Source organism: Anopheles aquasalis, chromosome 3 (assembly GCF_943734665.1).
Source record: "Anopheles aquasalis chromosome 3, idAnoAquaMG_Q_19, whole genome shotgun sequence".
In the NCBI taxonomy this organism is placed as follows: Eukaryota; Metazoa; Arthropoda; class Insecta; order Diptera; family Culicidae; genus Anopheles; species Anopheles aquasalis.
Window position 1 is genome coordinate 61,148,549 of NC_064878.1, and position 27,500 is coordinate 61,176,048.

General features: G+C 47.1%; 5 protein-coding genes across 13 annotated transcripts in view; 1 reads left to right on the forward strand and 4 right to left on the reverse strand.

The window, feature by feature from the left end:
• Window positions 1–13,207, forward strand: part of LOC126575703 (diuretic hormone receptor) — a 76,599-nt gene extending 63,392 nt beyond the window's left edge. For 3 of the 5 annotated variants that reach the window (XM_050236525.1, XM_050236527.1, XM_050236526.1), the window contains exons 6-13: window positions 1,907–1,987; window positions 2,762–2,838; window positions 4,160–4,270; window positions 4,352–4,537; window positions 5,690–5,817; window positions 8,325–8,390; window positions 12,405–12,558; window positions 12,698–13,207. In XM_050236525.1, the coding sequence (XP_050092482.1) occupies window positions 1,907–1,987; window positions 2,762–2,838; window positions 4,160–4,270; window positions 4,352–4,537; window positions 5,690–5,817; window positions 8,325–8,390; window positions 12,405–12,558; window positions 12,698–12,721 (827 nt within the window). In that variant the 3' untranslated portion in view covers window positions 12,722–13,207. The remainder of the gene's footprint in view (window positions 1–1,906; window positions 1,988–2,761; window positions 2,839–4,159; window positions 4,271–4,351; window positions 4,538–5,689; window positions 5,818–8,324; window positions 8,391–12,404; window positions 12,559–12,697) is intronic. The other 2 variants (XM_050236532.1, XM_050236528.1) reach the window with 2 other exon arrangements.
• On the reverse strand, window positions 9,460–10,295 carry LOC126575704 (uncharacterized). Its single transcript, XM_050236535.1, has 3 exons — window positions 10,217–10,295; window positions 9,648–10,114; window positions 9,460–9,578 (listed from the first exon to the last, which is right to left on the reverse strand). Exons 1-3 carry the CDS (start codon window positions 10,219–10,221, stop codon window positions 9,544–9,546), a joined length of 507 nt encoding a protein of 168 aa, XP_050092492.1. The 5' UTR covers window positions 10,222–10,295; the 3' UTR covers window positions 9,460–9,543.
• A 158-nt stretch (window positions 13,208–13,365) lies between the features above and the next one.
• On the reverse strand, window positions 13,366–15,776 carry LOC126574507 (ionotropic receptor 75a-like). Its single transcript, XM_050234758.1, has 3 exons — window positions 15,691–15,776; window positions 14,737–15,601; window positions 13,366–14,186 (listed from the first exon to the last, which is right to left on the reverse strand). The coding sequence occupies exons 1-3, from the start codon at window positions 15,774–15,776 to the stop codon at window positions 13,497–13,499; spliced, it is 1,641 nt and encodes a 546-aa protein (XP_050090715.1). The 3' UTR covers window positions 13,366–13,496.
• A 2,793-nt stretch (window positions 15,777–18,569) lies between these two features.
• Window positions 18,570–20,262, reverse strand: LOC126576852 (uncharacterized). The gene is made up of 6 exons (XM_050238154.1): window positions 20,010–20,262; window positions 19,747–19,923; window positions 19,417–19,580; window positions 19,303–19,362; window positions 18,727–19,221; window positions 18,570–18,599 (listed from the first exon to the last, which is right to left on the reverse strand). Exons 1-6 carry the CDS (start codon window positions 20,260–20,262, stop codon window positions 18,570–18,572), a joined length of 1,179 nt encoding a protein of 392 aa, XP_050094111.1.
• Window positions 20,263–27,154: 6,892 nt separating this feature from the next.
• The window catches only part of LOC126574974 (arfGAP with SH3 domain, ANK repeat and PH domain-containing protein), a 12,004-nt gene continuing 11,658 nt past the window's right edge, over window positions 27,155–27,500 (reverse strand). For all 5 annotated transcript variants that reach the window (XM_050235420.1, XM_050235421.1, XM_050235418.1 and 2 more), the window contains exon 16: window positions 27,155–27,500. This exon is cut by the window's right edge and continues 1,584 nt beyond it. The gene's annotated coding sequence lies outside the window, so the exon portion shown is untranslated.

Consider the following 27,500-nt stretch of genomic DNA (forward strand, 5'->3'; position numbering starts at 1 on the left):
CTTTGTTGGTTTCGGATTAGTAAAGGATTTCATTGTCAAACGTAGTCGTACGAACGTTATGGTATGTTTTACTATGATAACAGATGAAATGTACGCTAAGAGAGAAGAACATGAAAACTAATACAAATCGTGTTCAACATTAGCAGAATTGTGTGCTAGTCCACCAAACGGCTAAGTGTTGCCATTTAATGCATGACTTCGATTTGTGAATGCTGCAAGATTGACCACATCATGAACGCAAAGGTCCAGTAGGTCTCGATATCTCCCGCAAAGCGCTGGAAAGCGGAGGAAATGATAGAAAAATGTGAAACAACTCATCTTTTTAGATCATAAATATTTGAAGCAATACACACGACTAATAGGTTGCAGCTCTTTTAAGCATCTCTAGAAAACACAACATAAGATTAGAAAGCGATTATATGATTCACCCGTTTAACAGGTTGTTGATAAGCTTCACGCACCACCGTGGCACCTAGTCTGCTGCACATATACAGCAACACTGCCGTATCCTCTGGTTCAGTGGTCAATGGATGCCCCTTACTGAACGCCATCAGCATCGATGAGCACTGTCGTACCGCTGCCCGCTGCATATCGAGCGTTGGTTTGGTACCATTTACGACCCCGAGATTTACGCGTCGCCCCATATTCTTCTCAATTCCTTCCGGATTGATAGTTCCATTTGGATAAATCCAGTCCAATTTTTCCAGAAAACATCGGATTATAGCCTTAAAAATGATGAAAACAAACGAACCAAACAACATTTCATCCACTGCAATGTGACTCCTTAATTTAGTGCCTTCCGAAGCACCTACCGCAAACCTGTCCTGGTAGACTAACTGCATCGTCTCCGTTCTACAATCTGACATTATTTGCTCATAGAAAATGACTCTATCCGGACAGCAACTCTGCGCCGCGAGAACATGAGCAGAGATCAGAATTAGCCGTGAGGGTAATACCGTCAAACTCAAATCAATACTCAACCAAGGCGGGTCCAAGATCTTGCGGTATTCGTCGCTGCTCACAAGCATCGTGCAACTCTGGTCGCGATGTGGTGATTCTGAAAATCTGCACCTGGCTGACAATAAGAAGGTGCCTACTACGGCCAGGACTGCCAGCCTACTACTCACCCCTATCGCAATAACGAGAAAAACTGAACGTCCCATACTTCGACTGACCAAACGAGACGCTCGAATTCGACTATGGTGTCAGCGCGAATGGTGCCATCATTTTATACCGCCTGGACTGCTTACGACCACCCCGGTTCAGCTAGCATTTAGTGATTCGTTACGCAACGTCGGTCGGAACTCTTGCATCACTTGCCTCCGCCATGTGATCCACCAGATGAAACACACGGCACTGCTGATACTGCTGTCATCGGTGCTGATGGAATAGATTAATCCGTTCCGGTGGTTCGGCGGCAGATAAAAGATCACCTGCTTGGGTGCTCAAAGAAGCAAGCAACTTTTTCAATTTCACCTACCGTATCCACACACGATGGCTATGATTCCTCCCCCGTTGGCGGCGTTAATCATAGCAATCTTCGATCCTTTGCTTAGCTCCGAAATTAATAAACTTTCGCGCTGGATACCTTTGGGATCGGGTGCGTAAATGAACGAAGGACGAATCTTAGCCCCTAATCCATATCCTTTAATATCGAACAAAACCGGCTGTTGGGTGTTTGGCCCTACTGGGGGAATCTAATCAGCGACAGAACCGCTAACAAAGTGCGAAAAAGTTGATAATCCCCCCGCTCATTACTCCTAAGCAACCGAGTGATGCTGGTATGCTATGAAGCGAAACTATCATGCTGGCTTATCGAACATTACGCAATAAGGGGGGGGGGGGGAGTGGGAGGTGAACATTCGTCGGTTTTTCATTGACTAATCCATTCGTCTACCATTTACAGGCCTGTACCTCTACATGCTCGTCGTGGAAACGTTTTCCGGAGATAATCTGCGCTTCAACATGTATGCCGCCATCGGCTGGGGTAGGTTACCAACACTTTATTTTTTTCATTGAGATTCGACGTCGATCGAGTGGTTTCAAAACCATCACGCAACCCGCTGTGTTGCTAGTGAAGAGCGCATCGTGGGTTTCACGGGCTTCTCAGGAAACGCTCGCTCCTCTTCCATATACACTTGCCACATTTAATTTCGCCCGTTTTGGCAATAAAGTGAAGCTCGATTGCGTGGGTGCATTTCGGTGCATTGTCCTCCGCATCGCTAGGAAGCGGAGTCAAGCATAACCCGCAGGGTTCGTAGGTCAACTTCGGCAAAACGATGCTGCGGGGGGAGAGAGTGAGAAAAATAGCTATTACCTTTTTGTACGCGTCGTAGTGCTTATCTCGCGGAGTGCTTGCTTACCGGATTTTCTTCGTCTCTTTTACCGTATCGAGGTAGTGATCGGCTTTTCTTTTGGCCATTGTGGACACCGTGAAATCGGGGGAAACAAAGTGCGCCAAAACTGGGGTCAGCAATTAATTGGTTTGACAGTACTCCGAATGTGTGCCCAGTGGTGGTGTTTCTATTGGGCGATCTCTATGCATTTAAGCAAAACCGAACTCATTTTAAAATATTCAAAGAAACCCGTTTCGATTCGTTCTTAGAAGCATTTCTCGACACAACAAACGGTAACTCGCACGTGAGGGCTGCACGGAATTAATTTGAACAATATTATCTTTTCTTTCTCACAAATACTAGCCACCTTTCACCAGATATTTAATTGTTCTCTTTCCCTCGGTGTTCTCTTCCTCCGTCGAAAGGTGGTCCGGCAATTTTCGTAATCCTTTGGGCCATCGCGAAAGGAATCACCCTCTCCGGACAGGGCAAAGCTGATACGGTATGTAAAACCGACCACGCCCCACCATCGACAGTTCCAAAAACATCTCCCACCCATCGACCTAATATTTGTACGCTTTTTAATGGAACATTTAAAATATTGCGATAAATTTTCCACGACTACTACGGCTCGGCGGCTACCGTGCCCTGTTGGCGACGGAAAAGTTTCAAATTGTTTTGATGCTATTTGGCATACTTTTTGTCCTTCGCCGGGGCGCGCACAGCATTTCATTTTTTTAAGGGGGACGAATTTCGTTTCGTTTTGTTTCCAATTTTTATGTTTTATTTCCATTTTCCAAAAGGTCACCATTCCAAGCGGACGGCCTTGACTCTCGGGATCGTGTGCTCATTACGAGGACAGGAGAAACGGTTTGCTCACAACCGGACCCGATTTTCCACTTGACGGTGGCCTACTGCAAGCTGGAGATGGAGCTGACAGAATTCTACCCCGCTAGCTCGCTCGCTCGAGGGGAGATTGCCGTCCCCCTGCTACTAAGATCCGAGCAACGTTTTTCTGTAGAAAGTCACCCAGAAAACCATAAACGAAACGAACAAAGCACAAACAACAAATGGAAAACTCCGAGATGTCCGAGATGGTTTCTTATCATTTTTGAGAGATTTCCCGATATCTCCCTGCCCTGCTCTGCACAATTCTGAAACCACTGATAGCAATTGGATTGTTTTCCATGCTCTTCTCCCTACATTTTGCCACTTGTCTGCCATCATGCTGTGGTTGCTGCTGCTGCTGCTCATCTCCGGGCAACTTTCGTGTCGCCGTCATCAGCGCAATGGACGCAAAAGAATGGAATTCCCATTGCCACGCTGCTTCCGCTGAGTGGAAATCGAATTGCGGGAAAAACAACAAACCTCCTCGTTCCCTTTCGTCCCCCTTTACCATGGGCCCCATATCTGTTAATAGCAACCGAAGGTGGGGCCTTAGGCTCTGAGAGGGGGTGATGGACACCCATCGCTCAATTAGTGGTGATTGTTTTCCTGGGTTCCAAACACCGCATGAACACGTGTCCCAGCGGACCACACGCCAGTGTGTAGTGGTGGCGTACTTCTCGCTGCGTGGTTTACGCCGGTGGGAGTGTTTTTCACGTCCCATGAACGCCCTAGAAAGGTCGCAAAAAGGCGTACGCTCTCGGCGAAGGACTCGGCTGCCAAAAGAACCATTTGCACAGCGTGTTTGCGTCCTTTTGGCAAATGGACAACTTTCCTTCCAAAGCAAAGTGCAATCGTCCACCCGTGTGTGCTAATGTGTTTTGCGTTTCTGATGGAAACGTCTCCCCTTTTTATTTCCTTTCCACATTTCCTTTTAGCTGCAAATCGAGTGCTCCTGGATGCGGGAATCGGTGGTCGATTGGATCTTCCAGGGACCGGTCTGTGCGGTGCTTATCATCAATCTCGTCTTTCTCATACGAATCATGTGGGTAAGTATTGGGTTCTGGGTGGTCAACGAATCCGATCATTCCAATCCATTCATTGTCATGTTGTTTCACTGTCTCGGCCAGGTGCTCATCACGAAGCTACGCTCAGCGAACACGGTCGAAACGCGCCAGTATCGGAAGGCATCGAAGGCGCTCCTGGTGCTGATACCGCTGCTGGGCATAACGTACCTGGTCGTACTGGCCGCACCTGCCGATGGGCTCATCAGTGACATTTTCGCCATCGCTCGAGCTCTACTCCTGAGCACGCAGGTACGGCAACCGATCCTTTTCCGATGATGAGTGACAATGGGGTCAACCGAGGCACCTCTCGATGCAATTATGCGTTCAAAGGGCGTCCAAATTGTCGGCCTTATTGTTGAAAAATTTCATCCAACTAAACTCAACTTCTGGCTACCGAAGAGCGTTAATGTAACATTGTAGAAACAACATGGCTCAACTCCAGCAAACATCCTTGATGCAACATTGTAGTTCGAAGGAAAGGATATCCGATGTCTCGAAAGGAACTGAGGGAAGACCACCAAGCGCTGGAGTTTACCGAATCCCACACAGAATGCGCACGTTGGCACCAGAACATGATGAATGTGGATCATCCAGTGGTCCCACCACCAATTATCCCGGCAGAGAGGCGATCTTCCAATTGAAATGTTACACCTGATATCATCGTGCCAACGCCCAGCGTCCAGGAAATGAATGGCCGTTTTATTAGTGGCTCCGGACGGTGTTAATTCCAACCTCAACCTCGGAGCGCCCCTTATCGCGTACGATCGCAGCATGAATTATGCGTGCGAAAGGGTGATGACAGAGAATGCACAAATCATCTTGCTACAAATCAGTGGCACCACCTCGCCACCACCCTCTATCGGACTATCACAATCGAGAATTCAATTTCCTCCGTTTTCATAAAAGCTGCAACTGAAGGAATCCCACAATTCACGCAGCATCATACAAGTCAGCCATTACTTGCATTTCCAACAGCCAACTGAGATGATAGCGACGATGACGATGATGCCAGATGCCTGGTCGCGTCGGCTAACCGTCAACCAACCAAGTGACGCGGTCAACGATACCGTTTGCCCGCTGTGTCGTTACCATTCATTATTTCCCGTAATGGCTCGCTCGCTAGATGGAAAACTATTTTCATTGCACGCCACGAAAGAGACGCCGGGAGAAAAAGAGAGAGAGGACGGTAAAACAACAGAATAATTACTCTCCAACGCAGAAGGAAGGCGGTGGAATAGTGAAAAGTTGGAAAATAGTTTTCCTCCACTCGACAGGGAAACGAGGGGACGAACTGGATGCAAAACCAGCGAGGACATTCCCACCTCAACACGCTGACATGCCGACGACGGTACGGTGGCCGTTGTTCTTGATCTTTTTCTCTCGTTTTCCACTCATCCACAGGGCCTGTCGGTGTCACTGTTCTACTGCTTTCTGAACTCCGAGGTCCGGCTAGCGTTGCGGCATCGGTTGGAGCGGTGGCGGGACGAACGCAACATCCGGCTGGGTCAAGTGCGTCAGCGAAGCCGACGGTAAGTCTTGGGCGTCTCCTCCGCGGTCACAGTAGGCCTATGACCTATACTGTGTTTCTCCTCCCACACTGTCTGCATTATGCATTCCGCGATAATGTTTTGCTGTGAAATGGGGTGGCCCGGTGCGGAGGCCAAGTGTCACGGTCACTCGCATCTTCACGAGCTCCTTCAGCGAGTCAGCGCGTTGTTAGCTTCACCTCCCAACAGGGAGCGTCTCATTTATGATTATAGCTTTCGCGAAACAAAGAACCAGAAGAATGGTGGCTGCTCCTCCGTTGCATCACCATCGTCGTGAAATGACCTCCGGGGGAATGAAAGTGAAGGAGGAGCGGCGGAATCGGTCAGTCGAGGCCACGCGTGGCCGATGTTCACTTGGCGATGTTGGCGGTGGTACCATAAATCATTTTAATGCTTCGGATGTTCCCTGTTCTCCCGGAATGGTCCGGGAATGGTGGTCCCTGTTTCTCGTGGCCGACCTAGCGACCATCCAAGGCCATCGATCTTTCTGATGCGCCCAGCCCGGGGGCAATTGTGTGTCGAAACGATTTGACCGAGGCACGCTAATCCCGAACTTATGGCCGTATGGTTCTGTTATGGTGCTGCTGCTTGGTGGTACCTTGGCCATTTTCGCGATTGTGTTCCACCACGCATCCTGTGGGCATATTTTACCAGGCGCCCAGGACATTTTGGGGGCCAGGGAATGCAGGGAGTGGCATGTAATTCGGAGCACAGAATACACTGTGCCCTCTCCCGCCTGTCGACGGTGTCAGGTCGAGGTCTCGGATGTATTTTGGAAGGAAATTCATCATTTTCCCTCCGGGGGCGCTTCACGGTTCTCTTCAAGGTCAAAGACGCGCTACATAAATTTGCCTGCCCCGGAGATGCTGCTAGCTTGGATGTTGCTAAAACAAAAAAAAAATGCCGACATTCAAAAAAACGTGAAAAGAACGAAGCAGGCGCTCTCCAATTCCCAGTTTGCTAGCCATAATAAAAATTGCCAACAGTTTATCTTCCAACCCAACCTCTTGCATCCCCTTACCGGGGTGCCTGGCTACGATATCTTGCTGCTGTGAAGGCCAATTTGGAACGAAGGACATTCTAACTCTCTCGCTGGCCAATCTGCGCCCCCCAAATAGGAAATGCCAGAAAAGCAAAAGACCACTTTCAAATGGGAGAAAAGAAATCAAATCGCCACGGAAGTCGCAACAGTCGGAACCTTGCTGACCATTTTACAATGACCGTCCACTCGGCACTCTGCGCCGTCGACATTTATCGTCTCGATTTGGAATTGAATACCGGATATCGGAGCATGAACCTTGCAGCACTGAGCGTCGAAATCGCTTCGCTTGGCAGGCGCATGGGCAGTGTCAATGGAGTGCAACGGTGCGGGCCATTGTGTGACCAGGGTAGTGAAATATGATTCTTTGCGATCGGGGGCTGCCCATGGTTGCGTTGTGCCCCTCCGCGTCCCGCGCTCCAAATGCTCGATGCTATTATCCTTAAATCATGTTTCCATTTCGACCACGCCGCGACCATCAATACCCAATTTCCAATGCCCTGGTGTGTGTGGCAACTCCCAGGACACGTATAGGAGCGCCCTTTTCCAGCGATCTCGCGCAAAAGAAAGGGGTCGATCGGTGGGGCGTATTTTGCCGGAAGTATCCTCCAGGCCAGCGCAATTTATTTTCTTCCGAACAAAGTGCCCCTGACCTGCACGCTGCGATGCACATCGAGCAGGCCTCGCCTTGCATCTAGCGTGCGTCGGGAAACACCAACGAGGGAAATGGAAGTGAAACTGGCTGCTTTAAACACGGTTGCTCACGGCGAGCATTTCGTCTCGAGTAGAGCTCCATCGTAAACAACAGCAACGGGCCAGAACTCGCGAGAGGTGATTGTGGTGACACATTGAATTCCTTTTTCCTGGATTTTCTAAACTCAAAAGGATATAATCAGAAATCAACGAACAGAAAATAGGAAATCAACCACAGACCACACCAGAGACCGATCAAGATCCATCGAAGAATGTTGACGGGCTTTCTCCTCGCGCTTTATCGTTGTCATGGGATACCAAGCGGCGCAGTATCTTTCCTACCTTTCCACCTTCTCGATTCCCGTAGGATTCTTGTGTTTGTTTCAATGTTTCTCCTTATCCCTAAATGTTCTTCTAATTCCCGAATAAACCTCACTCCTGAATGCTTGAAATCTTGGTTTGAAATGAAAGAAAAAAATCGAAAAACATTAACATGCCGACAGAATATCGTGCCGCCCGTGATGTGGCAATATCCTGGAACCGAATAGGCGCATCTCCTGCCCGCCACCGACACTAATTTACTCCATGGAACTAATTTACTCCTTTCTATCTGTTTTCTCTCTCTCTTTCTCCCTCTCTCTACTACTACTCTTTCCAATCCTGCTTTCCTCTCAATCGTTAAACGTGTTCTGCATGTGCACTTGTCTGGCCATTTCGCAACATCATTACCATCACGCGGCGACGGCCTCGTCTACAGCTTCACCAACTCCGGATACAATCAATCGAAAGAATGTTCGCCCCGGTCCCGGACCGAAAGCTTCCGGTAAGTTGCAATCTCGCACACCACTCCGCAGCCCCTCCCCCCGTTTTCCTTCTATTCCTCCTCACTGTAGTAGTAGTGCATTTGCATTCAGCATTCGCCCATTTTTTATTTCCGTAGCTTCCTCCCGCTCTCTCTCTCTTTTTCTTGTATGTTGCTGAAATGATTCGCTATAGTAGCTGGCTTGCAGTTCTATATTCTTCCTTCTGCTATTTATCGTTGAAATACATGGCAATGGATCAACACGAGTGGCACGAACCTTCGCGAAGCACTTGCCATTAACCCTGGCGACCGAGCGTCGAGTAATTGCGTCGAGCTTGGTCGGCCTTTCACCGTCTCACACTCTGTTTCAAGTGTTTTTCTCATTTTCAATTCACCGAGAAAGAAAACACCTTGAACGGGTTTCACACGTGTATGTTCTGCTTTAAGCAGAGCAGAGTTGATAATTATGGATTTAAATATCGACCGGCGCTTGTGGTGCACGTGTCCCATAAAGAGCATATATGTGCTGGTGTCTGTTGATGCGATAATAAAAGCTACCCAATGCTCTTACCATTTCTTCGTAACACTCTCACACTCGCTACGTTAATGCATCTTCGATCGTTGAAAGCAACGTGATGGGCGCTGTAATGAAAGAGGCGCCCAAGATGGTGTTGGCGAAGGTTGTACAAGAAGTGCTCGTTTTCGAGCCCACACGATTCTTTTATTAGAAGTCATCAAAACCAAACGACAACAGTATTATCATTGCTCGACGTTTCTGTGTGTGCGCACACCGGCAAAAAGAGAGCGAATGAGCAAATACCCGGTCGTTTTAAACCTTCCTTAAGGAATCACTTATAGGAATAGACATTTAGAGGAGTTTTATGCTCGTTCGTGGATTCACTTTCCTAACACGAACCAGAAACAACCGGGCGTTAGACATTTTAATGCGCTGTACTCACTGTGAACGTTGCAATCTGCCCGCGAATGAAATATTCTCATTGTTTTTATTGTCTTCGTATATGCTACAACTATTTAGAGACAATTTGTACCTTTCATAAGAATTTGGCTACATGTTGCCGGTTCGAGGGGGGTGGGGAGATCTTGTAAAAATTTATCACAAACATTCATACGCATGAATTCGGAAAACAGCAGCCCGGGGTGGGGTAGAAATTCCTTAAGAGCTTTGCCCATCGGCCACCCGCTCCTCCCCTGGAAGTAACAGAGAGGAGTTAAGGAATGAGCGCGGGAGAAAAAAAAAAACCCCAGAATACCACATACCGTCGGTTTCATCTGAATCTCTTTCTTCCTGCGACTCATTGTTCGAAAAGGACTCTGTGCTCGAAATGGATTCCAAGTCCATCGATTCGTCCACGTTATCCGATGCCGTCGCTGACGCGCCTATCTCTACAGTCGACGCAGTATCGTCCTCCGTTATTATGTCGCTATACTCCACCTCATCGTCAGATATAGCTTCGTATGTATCGTCTTCCTCATAGCGATCCTCCTCGTATTGATCCTCATCGGAGTTATCCACGTATGCTTCCTCCTCACTGTCGTCTACCTCCATAGTTCGCCCTAGAGATGAATCATTCCGTCGCCTAGGGGTGATCGGTGTCCGGCAGAGCGGACAGGAGCCACGCTTCTGCTGACAGAACCACTGGTCGACACATCCCCCGTGAAACTGGTGGCCACATCTCAGTAGCTTTTGGTCGACATTGATTCGCTCGAAGCAAATCGCGCAATCCCTGCGGCGTTTGGGCGGAGAGAGAGAGAGAGAGGGTAAATTGTGTTCACTTCTGGCTACGATACGAAAGCATTCTTCTCACAAAACACACTACATTACTCACATCATGCGCGCACTGTCCTTACTGTCTTCTGCTGTGCTGGGTAATCGGAAAGTTCCTTCAAAATATGCGATTCCTCCCAGCGACGATAACCAGCTTACAGAACAGTATTAGTAAACACACAGCTAGCTAGATGGATCGAGCGCCGGCTTGTCAAAGGTACTGCGATTATTTTTAATACGTAGCTTCATTTTTAACCAACAACGCAATAGTCAAAGCAGGCGGAGTTGCTCTTGATAATTTGCTTATTATCCCCTTATGCTATCAAAAGGGCTTATCAATGCAAACGAAACCACGGAATTCACATGAAAACATGGCGCCAGCGAGACTCTTAGCACACACCTTTTAGCGTAATTAGATAGCATAGATTTAATTGGATGTGGTTTATTGGTCGCTGACCATCAGCGTCAGTAGCGCCATCCCTCATCCGTTTTACTACTGCCTGCCGTACGCCGTGGGCCACGGGAGGTATTATCGCTCATGGGTCGCTGGTTGAACTAAATAACACGCAACAGAAAGGGCTCTAACTAACTGCTGTGTCCTGTGTCCTAAAACAAGGAAATGGATCACTGTAAAGTATATTATTAATCTATTTAACACCGCATGACTGGTGGTGACTCGGTAAATAGTTCAAACCGCACCGTTCTATCGAATCCACGGTCCACGGTTGTAATGCTGGACGATTCTCGCTGGTCGCGGCATCGTCAACCCCCACTGGTAATCAACTGGCCAGCCACTAACCCTCGTATTCCCGGAATTTATATCCACTGAATCATCATCCACCATCCATCAGGATTTAGCCCGAGAACACGTGGCATTTACGGTAAAAGTAGGTCAACCACACGGGGCGGGGAGGTCCAGGCCCAATCGAAGCCGAAAGCGAAAAAGCACCCAGTAGGATCGGTTCGGGACGGATTGGTGGTGACAGAGGGAAAACTTTCCTCCAGAACAAGGAAAATGTCAGATAGAATGCGAAAAAGGGAAAGAAAACCGAAAGGAGAATGTTTGTTTCGTCTAATCTAAAAAAGCTACACACCACCACCCACCCTGCTTATCGTTTAATCCCGTGGGTCCCGAGATAATGGATGGACACCAGATTGTCCGGAACCGGTACCTGCGCCTGCAGCAACTCAATTCCGACAGAACACATCAGCGTTCGCCAGCGGGTAATTGAAGTTGATCCTGACAAATTTGAATCTAAGCAAGCAGGAAACCAACGGTGATGGCGGTGGACGATGTAAATTAGATGACTTGTTTTTTTCTTCTCGCACCACCACAGCCCCCCTCCGCAAAGCGTTGTGCTTTGTGACATGGAATTAAGATTTTAATCCACCGGGAGACTCATTTACACTAATTATTTAAATGGCTCCGGTTTGCCCCATCTGTCACGGTCGTCTGGTGATATTAAATTCTAAACGAAAGACAAACATTACATCGGTGTTAGTGTTCCCCCCGTTTGGCCATGGCCATGTACGCGTCGCTTTAAACTCGTAGACACTTACTAGCTCAGCTCCCAAGCTTTGAAAACTGTAAAATCGATCGAACGTGCATCTCCTTCTCGTCGTTCCTCCTTCACTCCCTACTCGAGAACATTCCATGGCACCAAAACCGTAAAATGTGAGCTCGTAAAATAAATCAAACCTCGCGGCGCCGCCCTGGCTCCACTTTTGGCTTATCCACTTATTGGTGGCCCATTGGTTCGGGGTTCTCTCCAACTGGCAACTAGCAGCCGACGACGCAGCAGCAGCAGCACCAGGATTTTGCAATTGATTGGTGGTGCCACTATTATTTCTCGCGACGATGACGACGACGACGATGGTTGTGATCATTGGCACCATGCGGGTGGATCGAGTTGAAAATTGGTTTCCTGAGCCGCCGGAAATGAAATCAGCAACGGATCTGTCACGCAACGAAAACGAACAGATAGCGTCATCAATCATCCAGTGAAGGGGGGGGGGGGGGGATGGTTTGGTTTTGAGCTCTTCTTTCTGGTTTCGGGTCGGGTCGGTCGTCGCCATCCTCGATTTGGTCTTTTATTTTTCAATTCTGACTTGCCTGCTTTTCCTTAGTTTTTCGTTTGAAAAAAACCCTCACCCCAGAAACCATCGATGTCAGTTTGGGCGCATGAGTGTGCTGCGATGTTTTTTTCCGGTTCTATTCCCATCCCATTCTTACTTCGCTACCATTGCAGACCACTCACGTACAACAAGCGCGAATCGTGCGCTTCGTCTGCAACGACCACTACCCTGCTCGGTCCCCACACCTATCCGAGTGCGGTGCGTGGTTCCAATGGGGCACTCCACATGCAATCGATCGCACCACGTGCCATCAGCCCACTGATGCAGGTAAGCGTCCTTCCGGCTGCACAAATCTGCTGCATCTGTTGCGAATCATTTCAACGACAACACATTGCCTCCATCCAATCATGGCTTGCTCTTGAACTAACCGAGTTTTTTTTTATAATTTTTTTTGTTTTACTTCCAGGGCCTAGACGAGAACTCTGTTTAAATCGTGCCAATAAGAACTGACAGGCACTCACAGTGCGTGTATCGCCCACCGTCGTTCATCGGACTTGATTGCAACGAAGGCACCGTAGCAGAACCGTGGAGTACCTTAGAGATTATTACTAAATGTTGAATACTGCTGCCGAGATCCGCGTTGTCTCGTGTACATCCGGTTTCGTCACCGTTGAGGAGGAATAGATTGAAGTTTGAAGTCGGAATCGGAGTGGCCCCAGGAGCGGCAAGAACAAAATGAAATTATAAATGTGCATGTGTGCTACCTAGGCTAGAGGATGACTGGTGGCCGCCCATTCAGTGACACTAGGGGCCGTAACCACTGTTGCTATTCGTATACTCACTGTAGTAAATTCTCTACATACATACCTACGAACACACACATATATATACACATAAATTGTATTACATATACTGTAGTTAACGTAACATCTGAACGATTTCCGTTTTCTTCTTAAACAATAAAAGTGAATTTATTTTACAAAACACGCTTTCGGCCACTTGCGGTTCAGGCGAAGATAGAGACACTCTGCCAGAAAGAACGCCATCGCTAGACCGGTACCCCAGAGGATGATCCAAACGGCGGGCTCAACGTCGACCATGCTCACCGGTACGAACTTGCCACCACCGCCGGAACATTTCGGTTTCTTCGTGTACAATTTGGCGTTCTCGCGATACTGGATGCCATGCTCGTTGAGTCGAAACAGTCTGACAAAGTGTGAAAGAGAGTAAATCGAGTGGACAATCCACCGGAACTCCCTCCGCTCTTACCCAATTTTAATGTGCTCCTTGAAGGGCGAATTCTTCTGTATCGCATAGTACGGATCGATCACCTGCAGATACTGGATCTCCTGCAGACCACACTTTTCGTCCTCCTGATACGTCTCGCTGATCACCTTATACCCGACGCCCTGCTCCACGTGGAACGCGTACAGTCCCTGGCGGATCCGCTCGATGCCCTGTTCCAGCTCGAGGAATGAATCACCACCGCCACCAGCACCGTGTATCTTCTGCTCGTACAGTGCCTTGCGTGTCGGTTCGGTGGCGTGCGTAAAGTAGTACCGATTGAAGACCGTATCGTGAACACCGAACTTGAGCCGAGAGGCCAACAGATCCTCGAGCGAACGTATCTTTGTCGAGGGGCTCTGCAGCAGGGCGACAATGTTGGCCGAATAGCTGGCGTACAGGAACATGAGCACGGTAAAGATGAGCATCGTGATGGCACGGGCCGAGCAGCTACTGGGCAACATGGCCGACCCCTGCTGGCACGAAGCACCGTACATCATTAGCAGGGTATCGCGGAGGTTCGGTAACAGTGTTGAGGCGTCAGCGTTTGCTGGGGGAGGTGGATTGCTAGCTGTTGCCTGGCTACCGGTTACACGCCGTTCTGCCCACAATGTCAGCAGTAGCAACAACGATGAGCCCACGATCACTGCGATGATGCAGGCCCAGACATGCTGAAAGAAAAGGAACAAATTATTTAAAAACTTTTTTAAAAACTCGTCACCGCGTCGGGAAAAAGAAATGATGTAGTTCCGTTGCCTAACAATATCCGATGATGGAGGCGCCAGGTAGCTGGTAGAATTTTATATATTTTTTAAAATGAAATTTAGGTAAAAAACGTATATTTACATCTCTAAAATATTGCGTAATTTCGGGGGATTCAATTTTTTAATTATCTGGAAGGAAGTAAAAGGGATGTATTTGGTACCTAATAACTTCTTTTCATTCCCTCTACCCCTTTCAATATATATTTTTACGTTTCTGGCACATTTCATGAGTTATTTAGTCATTTAATTTTTTACTACAAAGCCTTGAAGCTGCTCAGTTTTTTAGAGGATTTGTTTTTTACTGAAATTTAAATCACCAAATAACCCAAGGATCTCAAACTCAGGGAAAGTTTTGCAAACAAGGAATGCTGAAAAAATGTTTCTTCATTCAATGCCGTGATTTAAATCTTCTGGATGGAGATGAAGGTCGTCTTTCTGACCCCCCGTAAATGCTCACCGTGTCGAAGGGCAAAACGAACACATTGTCCGTGTAGGAGAGCTTCGGCGAGCGGAAGATAAACTTTGAGCGCGTTTCGGACGTCATGGCCAGGTACTCGATCACCGCGATCCGATCGGTGGTGAAGAAGAGCGGAGAGGCACCCAGATCAGCTGCACCGTGTACCAGCTCACCGATCATACCGTCCCACAAACCGGTCGTGCTGTTATAGTAGCCCCAGGTGCTGACGCGCGTATAATTCACCGACGCACCCAAGTACGAGGCCAGATAGTTGGTGAGAATGTAGTTCACCTTCGTAATCGTATCGATATGCTTATCTCTGTAATCGGACAGATGATGAATGGTTTCCGGATTGGTGATCACCATCGAAGCCCGCAGTGTGTGACCGTGCAAGTTTTGGCGCCTTACTGCCGTTACCATCTCGGTGCGCAAATCTTCTCGCACCATCCGATCGGACCGCCAAAGGAGAAACTCCTCGGCGAGAAGCTCACTGTCACGGGCCACCCGGTACACTTGCACCACCCGCACCGCCCCTTCGCTCTCAGGCACGATCGCAAACACTTCACTGCTGACGAGCGCTGGGCAGTTTTTCAAAACTTGCTGCCACTGCTCCCAGTCTGAGCCTTCCGCTATTCGTGAGTCCACCAATAGCCAGCGGAACTTGGTATAGAGCCGCGTGCCAGCCTCCAACAGCAACCGTTCGGATGCGTTACAACTCAAATCCAGCACAATCAGTGTCTGATGGCTTTCGTTGTCTTCATCGAGTACGGCGAACAGGTCCTCGATGTTCGTATTCGCATTCGTTGACACAAACCGACAGAGATGCTCTCCGGCTAGTAATCCAATTGTCGTGTACGCTCGGTGTCTTTGCTCTTTGAACAGACGACAGAAGACAATCGAAGTAGTTCATCAGCGGGGCGCGCAGTTGTATGACCCAAGCGGCTAATGGAATACTCACCTTGGGTCCAGCAGTCGGTCAGAAATGTCACTTTCAACGGGCTATCGATTTGCTGCAACACCGCTCCAATCGCACCGACCATCAGCTTCCGGTTGGTTTCGTGCTGACCACCGGAAGTCAGCAGAACTGGCCCAATGATGGTGAATAGTACACAGGCAATTGACATCACCATCCGGCAGGTCGTGGTCCGGTTCGTCATTCTCATCACGATGTCGCCGGCCACCGTGTGGCTCGATCTAACCTTTGATTTAGCTGCTGTGCTCCTCATGAACAAATCCACCAAACACGATCGATGTCCGCGACGGCCGATATTTATAGCAGGAAATTCAATCACACTGTGCAAACACAATTAGCATACTGACGATTCCCGATGATGACGTCGATGATGAACTCACCTGGCCTGCGAGAGGAGAGAATCAATCGCAGGCCGTGGCGCAGGTTCTTAAAACGAGCGTTCGTCGGCGATTCCCGTTCCATCGCAGGTGGCTGCGCCTTTCGGATGTGTGTTAGCAAAAGTGTGCCGTGTCAATCATACCGCCTCACCGCATCTCACCTGACAATCATAGTAGGCGTTCTCGGCGAACCTCCCTTCCTTCCTTGCACGCCGGATACCGGAATTGTATGCGATTATTGAATTATCCTTCAAGAATTGCTCCAACCAGGGGACCAAGGAAATGGGAATTCCCTTTCTAGACCCTTTTTCTCCAGCTCGGAGCTCGGTAAACAGCGCAGAGAGCGCACAGCACACAGCATACATAATTTGCATATCCCACACTATTTGCACACTCGTGTGAAGCGGTACAGCTGCGCTCCCTGCTAGTGCTGCTGCTCCGCGTTGCTCGTTGTAGGTAGAAAGGGGCCTTCTTTTCAATCTAACTGGGTCAGGATATTAAATCAAGCACAGGGGTGGTATACACACCGACCCTCTCTCACTCTCTCGTCAGGCCAAGTCAATCAAGCTAAGAAAACAAAGAAACCACTCCTGAATCCTCTTCGCGGGCTTGTGTGTTCCTCTCCGTCTGTCGATTGGATGAGCGATGTTCGACGAGGGATTTCGATCCGTGCGCTGTGTCTGGTTTGGTCTGCGTTGGGTCAAAGCACTAGAGACACATCAAAGAGATGATAATGAATATTTATTACTTACCACCATTACACGGCTCACATGTTTCATATTTCATCTAATTGCCTTCATACTCATATTCATACATTCGTCTGTAGAACGACAAACCATTGGAATCGACGGCCAGTTGAACCAGTATGTAACGCACATGGCCATGGGGTGGACACCAACAGCTCATAGCTAACAATTTCAACGCCGTTAATGCCGGCTACCAAGGTTCGATGGGGTGGCGGTGTTGAGGACGAACGTGCAGCATCAAAAGGTCGTCCAGCAGCAAAGTTCACCAGCAGTAGTGCTCAGCATCGTCCGTACGCACCGTTCCTTTGAGACAACTACCTGTTGCACGAAGAAGCTCCCTCGTGTAACATTCACCTAGCCGGGAGCTAATCTCATTGAATGGAAGCTTCATTTCTCCCTTCTCTGCCGTACCGTACGCAGATAGGAATGGGGAGAAGCCATATTGTAAGAGCATCCTCTCAGGTAGTAGCAGTCAACATGCGGTAGGACGATAGGTGCTGTAGCTAATCGAACTGCTTGCCGGCAAGAGCTGGCTTTATAGTACTCAAATCAAACCCTTCCTGGGTTCCAGCTCCGCCACTCTCTCTCTCTCACTCTCTCTCTCTGACCCTTTCGGTCCATTAACCAAACCGATGATCTGTGCTGAACAAAGGGACCTTGTAAAGGTGCTTACAAGTGCCTCTCACTTTCCAATCGATATATATATGGATATATCCACCGTTGAAACTAGCAGTGGCTTTTCACGAGTGAAGAAGTCGAAAACAACCTGTGTTCGGTGTTAATCCGTCCTACTCGATCTGTTTACGACTCTACGTAAATGCGGTTGGTCCTGTTCGTTTCCATCAGTCGAATAGAAAATGTTCTTGTGCGCTCGGTTCCATATTTAGCAGCAGCTGAGTGACACTAGTTTACAGATGACTCGTGGTGGCAATCAATCAACAAAGAATACGAATTGAGACATTTCCACGTGGAATAAATCCATCTTTTTGCCTCTCTGATAAGTTATTTTTATTTGTTTCAAACACTTACCAAAAGAAAACACTACAAAACAACTCAACCGAAAGGTGTGCAATCACGTGGATCACGGATATTCGATATGTGCACTGACAGTGGTTCTCTTGGGTTGCTGTGGTTTTTTTTTTAGAACGAATCCTCTTTTGATGGAACATCTACAAGGCACAGGACACTCGATGATATTAACTCACGCCCAGTTGTCGATGCTCAGAGTTGACGTGACTCGATCGGGGAAAAGGAATCTCCGTAGGTTGACCGATGGTGCTGCTTGTCGGTGTTTGCAACGTTTGGTGTTGCTGCTGTCGATGGAGTGCGAGTGTACTGTCGTAGCTTTTCGGAAGGTTTATGCAATTGTTTCGTTTTTCTGCTGCTGCTAAGGCTCCTTTTGGATGCCATCGCCATCGTTGTGCTCGGAGAGTGTCCGCTGGGAGAATGGGAAATCACGCTATCCTTGGCCCAGTCGCTTACCGTTCTGACGGTTCCGTTTGGTTCTTTTGTTGTCCTTCTTGTGCTTCACACGCTTCCCAGCGTTGGTTTTTCCCTTTTGAGCTGCACTTTTTGGGGTCTTGTGCCTCTTTGCTGCAGGTTGAACCGTTTTCCTCGCTGTAGTGCTTTGCTTTCTACCGGTGGAATGCTTCATTTTGGATCTTTTCGATTTGTCAGTGAGCTGTGAGGATGGTGCTTCAGGCTCGTCTGCCCGTACACTACTGGCTTTTCGTTTGATTACGTGACTTTGCCGCCGGCGAGGACTCTCTGTGGAACGGTACAGGCGAACGAAGGAGATGACGGTGTGCTTTGCACGGACGAGTGGTTGGTGATCAGGAATCGGGCGTCGGATTGAAGGTGTCACAGGACGAATTCGTTGAGTGCTTCGCTCCACTTTGGAGCCGATCTTTTCCATTTTATCTGACACAAGCCTTGAGGATTGCACCATTTCCTCGGGGGCACCTTCTTCAGCCGCTTCTTCACCTCCTTCCCCTTCTGCTGCTTCTTCAGCTGCTTCCTCACCGCCTTCTTCTTCGCCACCTTCTTCACCGCCACCTTCTCCACCACCTTCTTCCCCTTCACCACCTTCTTCACCAACAGCCTCCTCTTCTCCACCACCATCTTCAGCGGCTTCCTCTCCTCCTTCTCCACCATCACTTGCTTCTTCACCACCTTCTTCAGCTTCCTCCTCACCACCTTCGCCTCCTTCTTCTGCTCCTTCTTCTTCTGCTCCTTCTTCGCCTTCTCCTCCTTCTTCACCACCTTCTTCTTCACCTCCTCCTTCTTCTTCACCTCCTTCTTCTTCTCCTCCTTCTTCTTCGCCTCCTTCTTCTTCTCCGCCTCCTTCTTCTTCACCTCCCTCTTCTTCACCTCCTTCTTCTTCACCACCTTCCTCCTCACCACCTTCTTCTTCCTCTCCTGCTTCTTCACCTGCTCCTTCTTCTTCTGCTCCTTCTTCTTCGCCTCCTTCTTCGCCTTCTCCTTCTTCTTCTTCACCACTTTCTTCTTCACCTCCTCCTTCTTCTTCACCTCCTTCTTCTTCTCCTCCTTCTTCTTCGCCTCCTTCTTCTTCTCCGCCTCCTACTTCTTCGCCACCATCATCGTCATCACCGTCGTCCTTGTCACCACCGCCCCCGGTATCAGGCATTTCATCTTCTGCATCCGGCACACTAGTAATCCCGGTGACTACGTCCGTATCGATCGATGGTTCGGTCGTGGTCCGCCCCGGAACAATGTACACCGGATAAACTGTAAACGCCATCGACCATAACCCCAAGAAACAAGATTGAACGTGGGTACGTTACTGTACGAAACAAGCCCCCAGCCTGGAGTGTCCCAAGAGGCGAGACTCTCGTTCATTAGCATATTAACACGGAGTACAGCACCGGACAGTTGCTCACCTGGTTCTACTCACCTGGGTAGGCACAGCAGGGTCGCCGTACCGTACCGATCCGTACGTACGTGGCGCAATAGCGTCGCAAGCCCGGATCGTCCAGAGCAAACACATGCCTTCCCAAGTCAATGATGGCCGGCTTCAGGTAGGCGGGATAGGGTGGCCACCGACCGTGAGCAGCGTAACTACAGAGAATCTCTAGAGGAGAGGGTCAGGGTGGAAGATGGAGCCATCGGTTGGACTGCTCGGACTGCCACCCAGCAATACGAATCCACCATACTTACGGGGTAATCGCTGGAGGTCCTGGTAGTTCCCTTGTGGTCCCTTGGTACCGGAGGCGCCCGAAGTTGTCGGATTTAGGATCACATCGGGCACCAGGGCCGGCGGGTTCCAGCCGTTCGGTGGATCACCCGAGATAGGTGACTGTACCGGTACGTACCGTGTCCAGAAGAATCCGGTGCACGGTCGTACGTTGAGGGCCGGCAGGACAATTAGCAAGGCACCAATTAGCCATCGCAGGCTACAAGAAATTTCCATTTTGCACGGTCCGAAGCCCCCAAAGCGATGACGAACGGTACTCAACACTGTGTCGGTCGCTGCTGCTTGACCGCTGCCCCTTCTATTTTCTCACTTAAGCGAGCCAAGGGATGTACAACCGACAAGTGGCGAACTCGAAGTGGAAGCTAACGTGGCCACTCTGCATGGTTTTAGGGTCGTGATCGTTAGGAAACGGAATGGAGTTGGCCCGTCAGGTTACCAAACATGGATTGGGCAATCGTGCTGACTCCCTGATCGATGTGTACATCGTGCGCATACATTAGATTGCCTCATCTGCTACGATAGCCAGCCGGTTAATGGAAGTTATTTTATGCCGATGAAACTCCTCGGACAATTTTTCCAGAACTTGAAAGCACTTAAGTTGATTTACTAAACATTTGAATAAGAAAAGTGCACTGCAACTACAGTCATAATACACCTGTTCCGAAGATTCCTATAAATCCAATGAAAGCTATCACCAGTGCAAGCATTCCCGGTAATGCCAGCAAGCGCAGTGTGTCAGATTTTACGAAATATGAGATTCCGACTTTCCTCCATGACGACAAAGGTAGAGGGGGAACAGGGGATGAGTAGCAACATGGAAGCAATAATGCAAGCATACCCATTCAAGCGAGCACATGGTTATCGCTTGATACTAGTAGTTTGTAACTTGCAGCACTATATGAAAGGACACCGGGAGACATGATATCAATTGCAACGAGAAGGCATCGAGCAGATCAACAGAGAGCAACCAGTTCTTTGGCATCCAATGAAACTTGACTCGCAGAATGTTTCCACTAAGCACGAGTAGTGATGGCAACGGTGACAGCGTCACCGGGATACCACCGGGACTGCAAAGTACTTCGCTAGCATGATTTTCTATCCGTTCCGCATACCTTTTTCCCTTGCATGCACTTAAAAGATCCAACGAGCTAGCGAGGAGTCAAAGGGTTCTCCCCTCGTTGCTTAGCAAAATCTTATGCTACTTGGAAACTACGATGGATGGTTGGAAGCGAGAGAGAGCTGTAAATGATCTTTACGAGAAAGGTGTTACTATGGTGTGTTCCGCAAACCTTAATCCTTTGTTCTCTATGAGTTCCGTCGTGGTGCCAACCGACGAAAACTATTCTCAAAAGTTTCTGATATTACAAAAAGGAGACGAAAAAACTGTTTTCCTGTTAGATAATTGATTGGTAGAGCTTCGTGTGTGGAAGGAAAGCAAGTAAGTGTAATTAATGGGGCCAGGAATCGAAACTTTTACCGTGTTGCTAAGTGTTCACGCATTACGATATGGCGGGGGGCGTGCAAGAAATAGACACGCTGGTGCTGGTGGTCGCAGGGAAGAGAGGGGAATTAATGGGAAAGCAAAAAAAAGGTGTTAGATTATGGAGAAAACGAGGTTGAAGCTCAAGGATTATTGTTTTCACCCCGTTGCTTTCGATAGACGTGATTCTGTTGAAAACAAATAAATATTTGCTAATAGAGTTTTTCTCAACGGCTCACACTTTACGATTTAAACGCCTCCTCCTTTAACATTTGATGTTATCAGCTTGTGAATGGAAATTGAAGACGAGACAAAAAATTGGTTGCATTCTGCTTTCATGATCCACGAGGAATATACATACAGAAAGGATCAATTAAAATCCATTTCCTTTCCATTATGAAGCAGGCCTTTAGCACTCTATTGACATTTCAAACTATTATTTAACATGCATTTGTACAATTATAGCTTATCTCTTGTAATGGACCATTGCATATCCTTTCAATCCCATTGCATATTCCTTCCTTTCGTGAAATGGAATATATCCTCTGTACGACAGTACGTTTCACTTGATGCTAGAGCATCAAGTGCAGGATCATCATGTGGTTTGCAAATCAATCTTCTTCTCAAACATTACTACTCAGTTTCCTGGTGCGCATCGTAACAGAACTGACACAAAATCAGTCCAGTTCAGCGACTGTCGGATTAATCAACTTCAACTCCAATTTTGACTACATACCGTCTCACCTGATGCAGCAGGTGCCATCGGTTGCTTTCTTTGGCGCGAATCTATACCGCAACAATACTCATCCGATCCAGTTCAACGTTCCACTAGTGCTGTACGCTTTTCAATCGTCGCACCGTCAATGGATGTTCTATTCGATTCATTCGAGTACTATGGCTTTCCTTAAACCATTCAATCTTCTTGGAAAGCCAAAGAAAGTGATCGTTGTGCTCGATCCGCTTGATGTGAAACGGAGAGATCAGGAAAGATTGGCAAAAGCGTTCTTAGAGTGCGGTGTAGTGGATGCAATCTACCTGATGATTATGCACGATAATTTACGCATCATGAGACAAGATGCTAACCAAAGGGAATTGGTCCCAGTGTCAGTAACCAGTGGAGTGAAGCAACTTTTCCCAGATCGATTATTCAACTTGTCCGGCAATCCGTACCGAGTGGCCTGTTTCAACAATCCACCATTTACCTATCGCGAAAACCGTACGGGGCAAATAGTTGGAATCGATGTGGACTTTATTGATAGCATTGCGCAACATCAGTCGACAGTGGTGGAATACCTGTATACACCGAGAATTTTAAAATTATCCCAATTGTATATAGATAAGACAATCGACTTTGCGACCTATCGTTTCATACAATTCCCGGAAGAACTACCTTTTTCTGCTCTATATTTTCCTAACCACTATCGATATTGCTTGGTCGTTCCCAAGACCTTTAATCGTATCTTTCACGAGCAGGTGATCTGGCCTTATGCTACCGATCTTTGGATATTGATCTTGGGATTTTCAGGCTTTTTTATACTTTATCGCTTTGTACTGGAAAACATCTTTCGTCTGCATTTCCCATCTGCATTCCGTATCATCAACACACCGCTACACCTGCTGCGTATTCTATTGTTGTTTCTGCTATCCGAGTACTACACTGCAATGCTCACAGCAAACCTGGGACAATCGAATGTCCCCACGTACCCGAGAACGCTCGATGCCTTCGAAAAATCGAAAATATCACTGCTGGTCACAAAACTGAGCAATTTCCAATACTTTGAAGATCATCCAGAGGTAGCAGATCGCGTCATAGAAATTAACGCCTCACGCAAATATGATCCAACATGGATGTCGTTGGTACAGATGTGCGAACTGTTTCCGTATACCATCGGTGCAACAACAAGGGCGATCGGCAAACAGGTTGACCATCGTCACTATCATTTAATCAACGATCCAATTAAATCGACTGTTGTTACAAGTCCTTTTCGTAACACAAGCCCACTGCTACACCGCTTCCAGCTCTACGTCACGCGACTGTACGAGGCCGGAATTTGGGATCATCTCGTACGTAAATGGACGCTTGGCACTAGCGGTACACAAAGCTTCAATGAGAACGATTCGGTACTGCGACTGGAGCACTTCATACCAGTGTACATTGTTGGAGGATATCTGTATTTCATCGCGGCCGTCGTATTGCTCGTGGAAATAGCCGTGCATAGAACTCAAACGCGAGCGTAATGTGATCCTAGATATCTAGATGTTTCCCGGCAGACAAATCCCAAAACAAAAATGCCCGATTTTGTTGCTTTTGTGTAGCATTAATAGGCTTATATCTGAATAAAAGCTCCACCGGCAGCACCTACTTTGCTTATGCGATCACAGCGTCCATTTACCAATCCATTGTAAACGCATACGATGCATAAAACCTTTGCATAAACTTCAACGCGATTATTCACTGAATTTGAATAATAATAAAGCTTAAATGAAAGCATTAATGGAGAATAACGCACTAATGAAAAATTATAGCGGTTTTAATACAGTCAATCGATAAACATCAGTCGTTGTACTACGGTTACTATTTCCAAATGTATTCTATTTCTCGTACCCTTCCTCATCTATGCTTAACCATCCTTCTGGAACATTGTTTCCGAAAGCTGCAATTTACATCCATTACGCCGGTGGCTTCTCACACTCTATTGACATTTCAAACAATTATTGAACGTTGCACATGCATTTGTACAATTATAGCTTGTCTCTTGTAATGGATGTAATGGTCCATCCTTTCATTAGCATGAATAGCTACGACAGAGGCTTCGATGAAATGGAATATATCCTCTGCACGTAACGACAGTACGTTTCACTTGATGCTAGAGCATCAAATGCAGTAAACCATTCGAGGATCATCATGTGGTTTGCAAATCAATCTTCTACTCAAACATTACTGCTCAGTTTCCTTGTGCGCATCGTGAGCGAGTTGACACTCAATCAATCTAGTTCAGCGACTGTCGGATTAATCAACTTTAACGCTAAATATGACTACATTCCGTCTTACCTGATGCAGCAGGTACCATCGGTTGCTTTTTTCAACATGGAGCTGTTTCACAACAATACTCATCCGATCCCGTTCAACGTTCCACTAGTGCTGTACGCTTTTCAATCATCGCAACATCAATCGATATTAGATTCAATACATTCGAGTGTTTTAACTATAGTGGAAATGAATAATCATTTCGGTAAAAACAAAAAAGTGATCGTTGTGATCGATCCGCATGGTGTAAAACAGATCGAATTAGCAACACTCGTGCAAACGTTCTCGCGGTTTGGTATAGTGGATGTAATTTATGCGATGGTTACACATGGTGATATGGTAATTGTAAGGCTAGATTCAACACAAACACAATTTATCGGACTGTCAGCGATTGCCAGTATGGAGCAACTGTTCCCAGATCGATTCTCCAATTTGTCCGGCAATCCGTACCGAGTGGCCTGTTTCAACAATCCACCATTTACCTATCGGGAAAATTATACGAACCAAATTGTTGGAATCGATGTAGACTTTGTTGATATCATTGCGCAACATCAGTCCACAGTAGTTGACTATCTGTTTACACAGGTACCAGTATCGGTAGCGGACATATATCAGGATAACACAATCGACCTTGCGACCTATCGCTATGCAGAACGTCCCGAATGGTTCCCGTTTAACACCCTGTATTTTCCTAACCACCATCGATATTGCTTGGTCGTTCCCAAGACCTTTAATCGTATCTTTCACGAACAGGTGATCTGGCCTTATGCAACTGATCTTTGGTTAATGATCTTAGGATTGGTTGTTTTCTTTATGTTCTATCGCTTGCTACTGGAAAGGATCTTACGTCAGCATTTCCCATCTGCATTCCGTATCATCAACACCCCGCTACACCTGCTGCGTATTCTATTGTTGTTTCTGCTATCCGAGTACTACATCGCAATGTTAACCGCATACCTGGGACAATCCAATGTAGCCACGTACCCTAGAACGCTCGATGGATTCGCGAAATCAAATATTAAGCTACTGATGTCTAAACCAAGTATTTACCAATACCTTATAGAACATCCAGAGATAGTAGCTCGCGTCATAGAAATTGACGCCTCACGCAAATATGATCCAACATGGATGTCGATGATACAGCTATGTGAACTGTTTCCTTATACAATTGGTAAAACGACAAAATTGCTCGGTAAAGAGGTGAACCATCGCCAATATCATTTAATCAACGATCCCATCAAGTCTACAATAGATATTAGCCCCTTTCGCAAAACAAGTCCATTGCTACACCGGTTCCAGCTCTACGTCACGCGACTGTACGAGGCCGGAATTTGGGATCATCTCGTACGTAAATGGACGCTTGGTACTAGCGGTACACAAAGCTTCAATGAGAACGATTCGGTACTGCGACTGGAGCACTTCATACCAGTGTACATTGTTGGAGGATATTTGTATTTCATCGCGGCCATCGTATTGCTCGTGGAAATAGCCGTGCAAAGAATTCAAACGCGAGCTTAATATTTGTGAGGATCCTAAATGTCTATATGATTGCTTTTGTGCAGCATTGAGATTCTTATTCCTGAATAAAAGCTTCACTCGCATCTCCTGCTTTGCTTATGCGATCACAGCATCCATTGACCATTTTTTATGTATGGACCACTTTCTAAGTGATTGCGAATAAACAAAATAAATGAAAAAGTGATGAATAAATAAATGAAAAGTCGTCATGTACAGGAACACATGATCGATAGCAGTTTCCTTTTAACTTGTGCAATTCAATAACGAAGTTTCTTGCTCGTAAGAGCAGTTTTATTTATGCTGAACGATGATTGTAAATGCAATATCTTCTGTAAGATCTTATCTAATACATTCGAAGTTCGTTCAACATTTATGTTCCGTACATTCCTTGGAATCCGATTTCGTTGATGCTGTGAGCAAGGATATCAATGGTTGTAGTTTTAGCAATTAATTATTGACCGCCCTACCACCCACGGCCACAAAAAGAGACAAATATAAAAAGAAATGAAATGACTACTCTGAAATGAGTTCTTAGACTAATTTCAATAAAAATCTGATCGGTAATATTCTTCTACATCCGAATCAAAATAATGTCCATCATCGGAGCCATAAGGGGATGCGAAATCGGATTCATGGTCCGAGCTACTAAATGAATCTAAATCTGATTCTAAATCTGAATCTGAATCTGAATCACCAAATGGTGATCGTGATTTTTTGCCTGAAGCCGATGCTGCATACAAATCTGGATTTGTAGATCTTTGAGGCTTTGAGGCAGGCTAATTTGACGTTTATTTGTTTTCTACGCGCCCTTGAAATGACGTTAGTCGATTAACGGTTAACAATTTGAATTTCTGTTGTCATCAGCGTTTACTCACAAGTCGACGTTGAAGCTGGGTTGTGATTTCGGTGGAGGATTTTCGGTGTTTTTTAATTACCATTAATTAATATCCTGCACCGTACGTTAACCTTTTGATTACCGGAACAGAGGCCCCGGAGCACTTGGCGCGCAACGACGCATTTCGAATGGGGGATTTCGGATAAAGGAAACACGTGCTCAGAACAACGCACAAGATTGCTTTCCGTTTCGTTCTAACAATGAAATCTGTACATTTACTCTTGAGAATTCGAGACTAACCAGATTGCCCGTTATCCGGGGCAATTGATCAATCATAAACAACATCCTGCCACTGGCCGTGGGCGCATTCCGGTTCCATTTCCTTTTCGTAGCTAATTCAGTTCAAGCAATGGTAGTTTGGTTTTTGTTTATCGAGCGACTGATTACTGGCCATGAGAGCAAGAGAGAGAGGCATGGAGGTTCGCAGCAGGAGGAGAAGTAGGAGGAGTAGATTCGGTTTCCATTTATACTCTAAATTTCCAGTTGATTCCACTCGACGACACATACCAAGTAACACATCAATACTCTGTCGT

Bases quoted from the DNA above. Each gene is read 5' to 3' on its own strand.
- LOC126575704 (XM_050236535.1), bottom strand. The intron at 9,579-9,647 runs GTATGTGGTATT...TGTTACTTCCAG, and splicing joins AGATTCAGATGAAACCGACG to GGGAGGAGCGGGTGGCCGAT.
- LOC126574507 (XM_050234758.1), bottom strand. From the start codon at position 15,776: ATGGTCGGTGCGATTGGAGCGGTGTTGCAGCAAATCGATAGCCCGTTG. The intron at 15,602-15,690 runs GTATTCCATTAG...CAAAGAGCAAAG, and splicing joins GACTGCTGGACCCAAGGTGA to ACACCGAGCGTACACGACAA. The intron at 14,187-14,736 runs GTGAGCATTTAC...CTTTTCTTTCAG, and splicing joins TCGTTTTGCCCTTCGACACG to CATGTCTGGGCCTGCATCAT.
- LOC126576852 (XM_050238154.1), bottom strand. From the start codon at position 20,262: ATGGAAATTTCTTGTAGCCTGCGATGGCTAATTGGTGCCTTGCTAATT. The intron at 19,924-20,009 runs GTAAGTATGGTG...CCTCTCCTCTAG, and splicing joins GGACCTCCAGCGATTACCCC to AGATTCTCTGTAGTTACGCT. The intron at 18,600-18,726 runs GTGGAGCGAAGC...ACCGTTCCACAG, and splicing joins TGGAAAAGATCGGCTCCAAA to AGAGTCCTCGCCGGCGGCAA.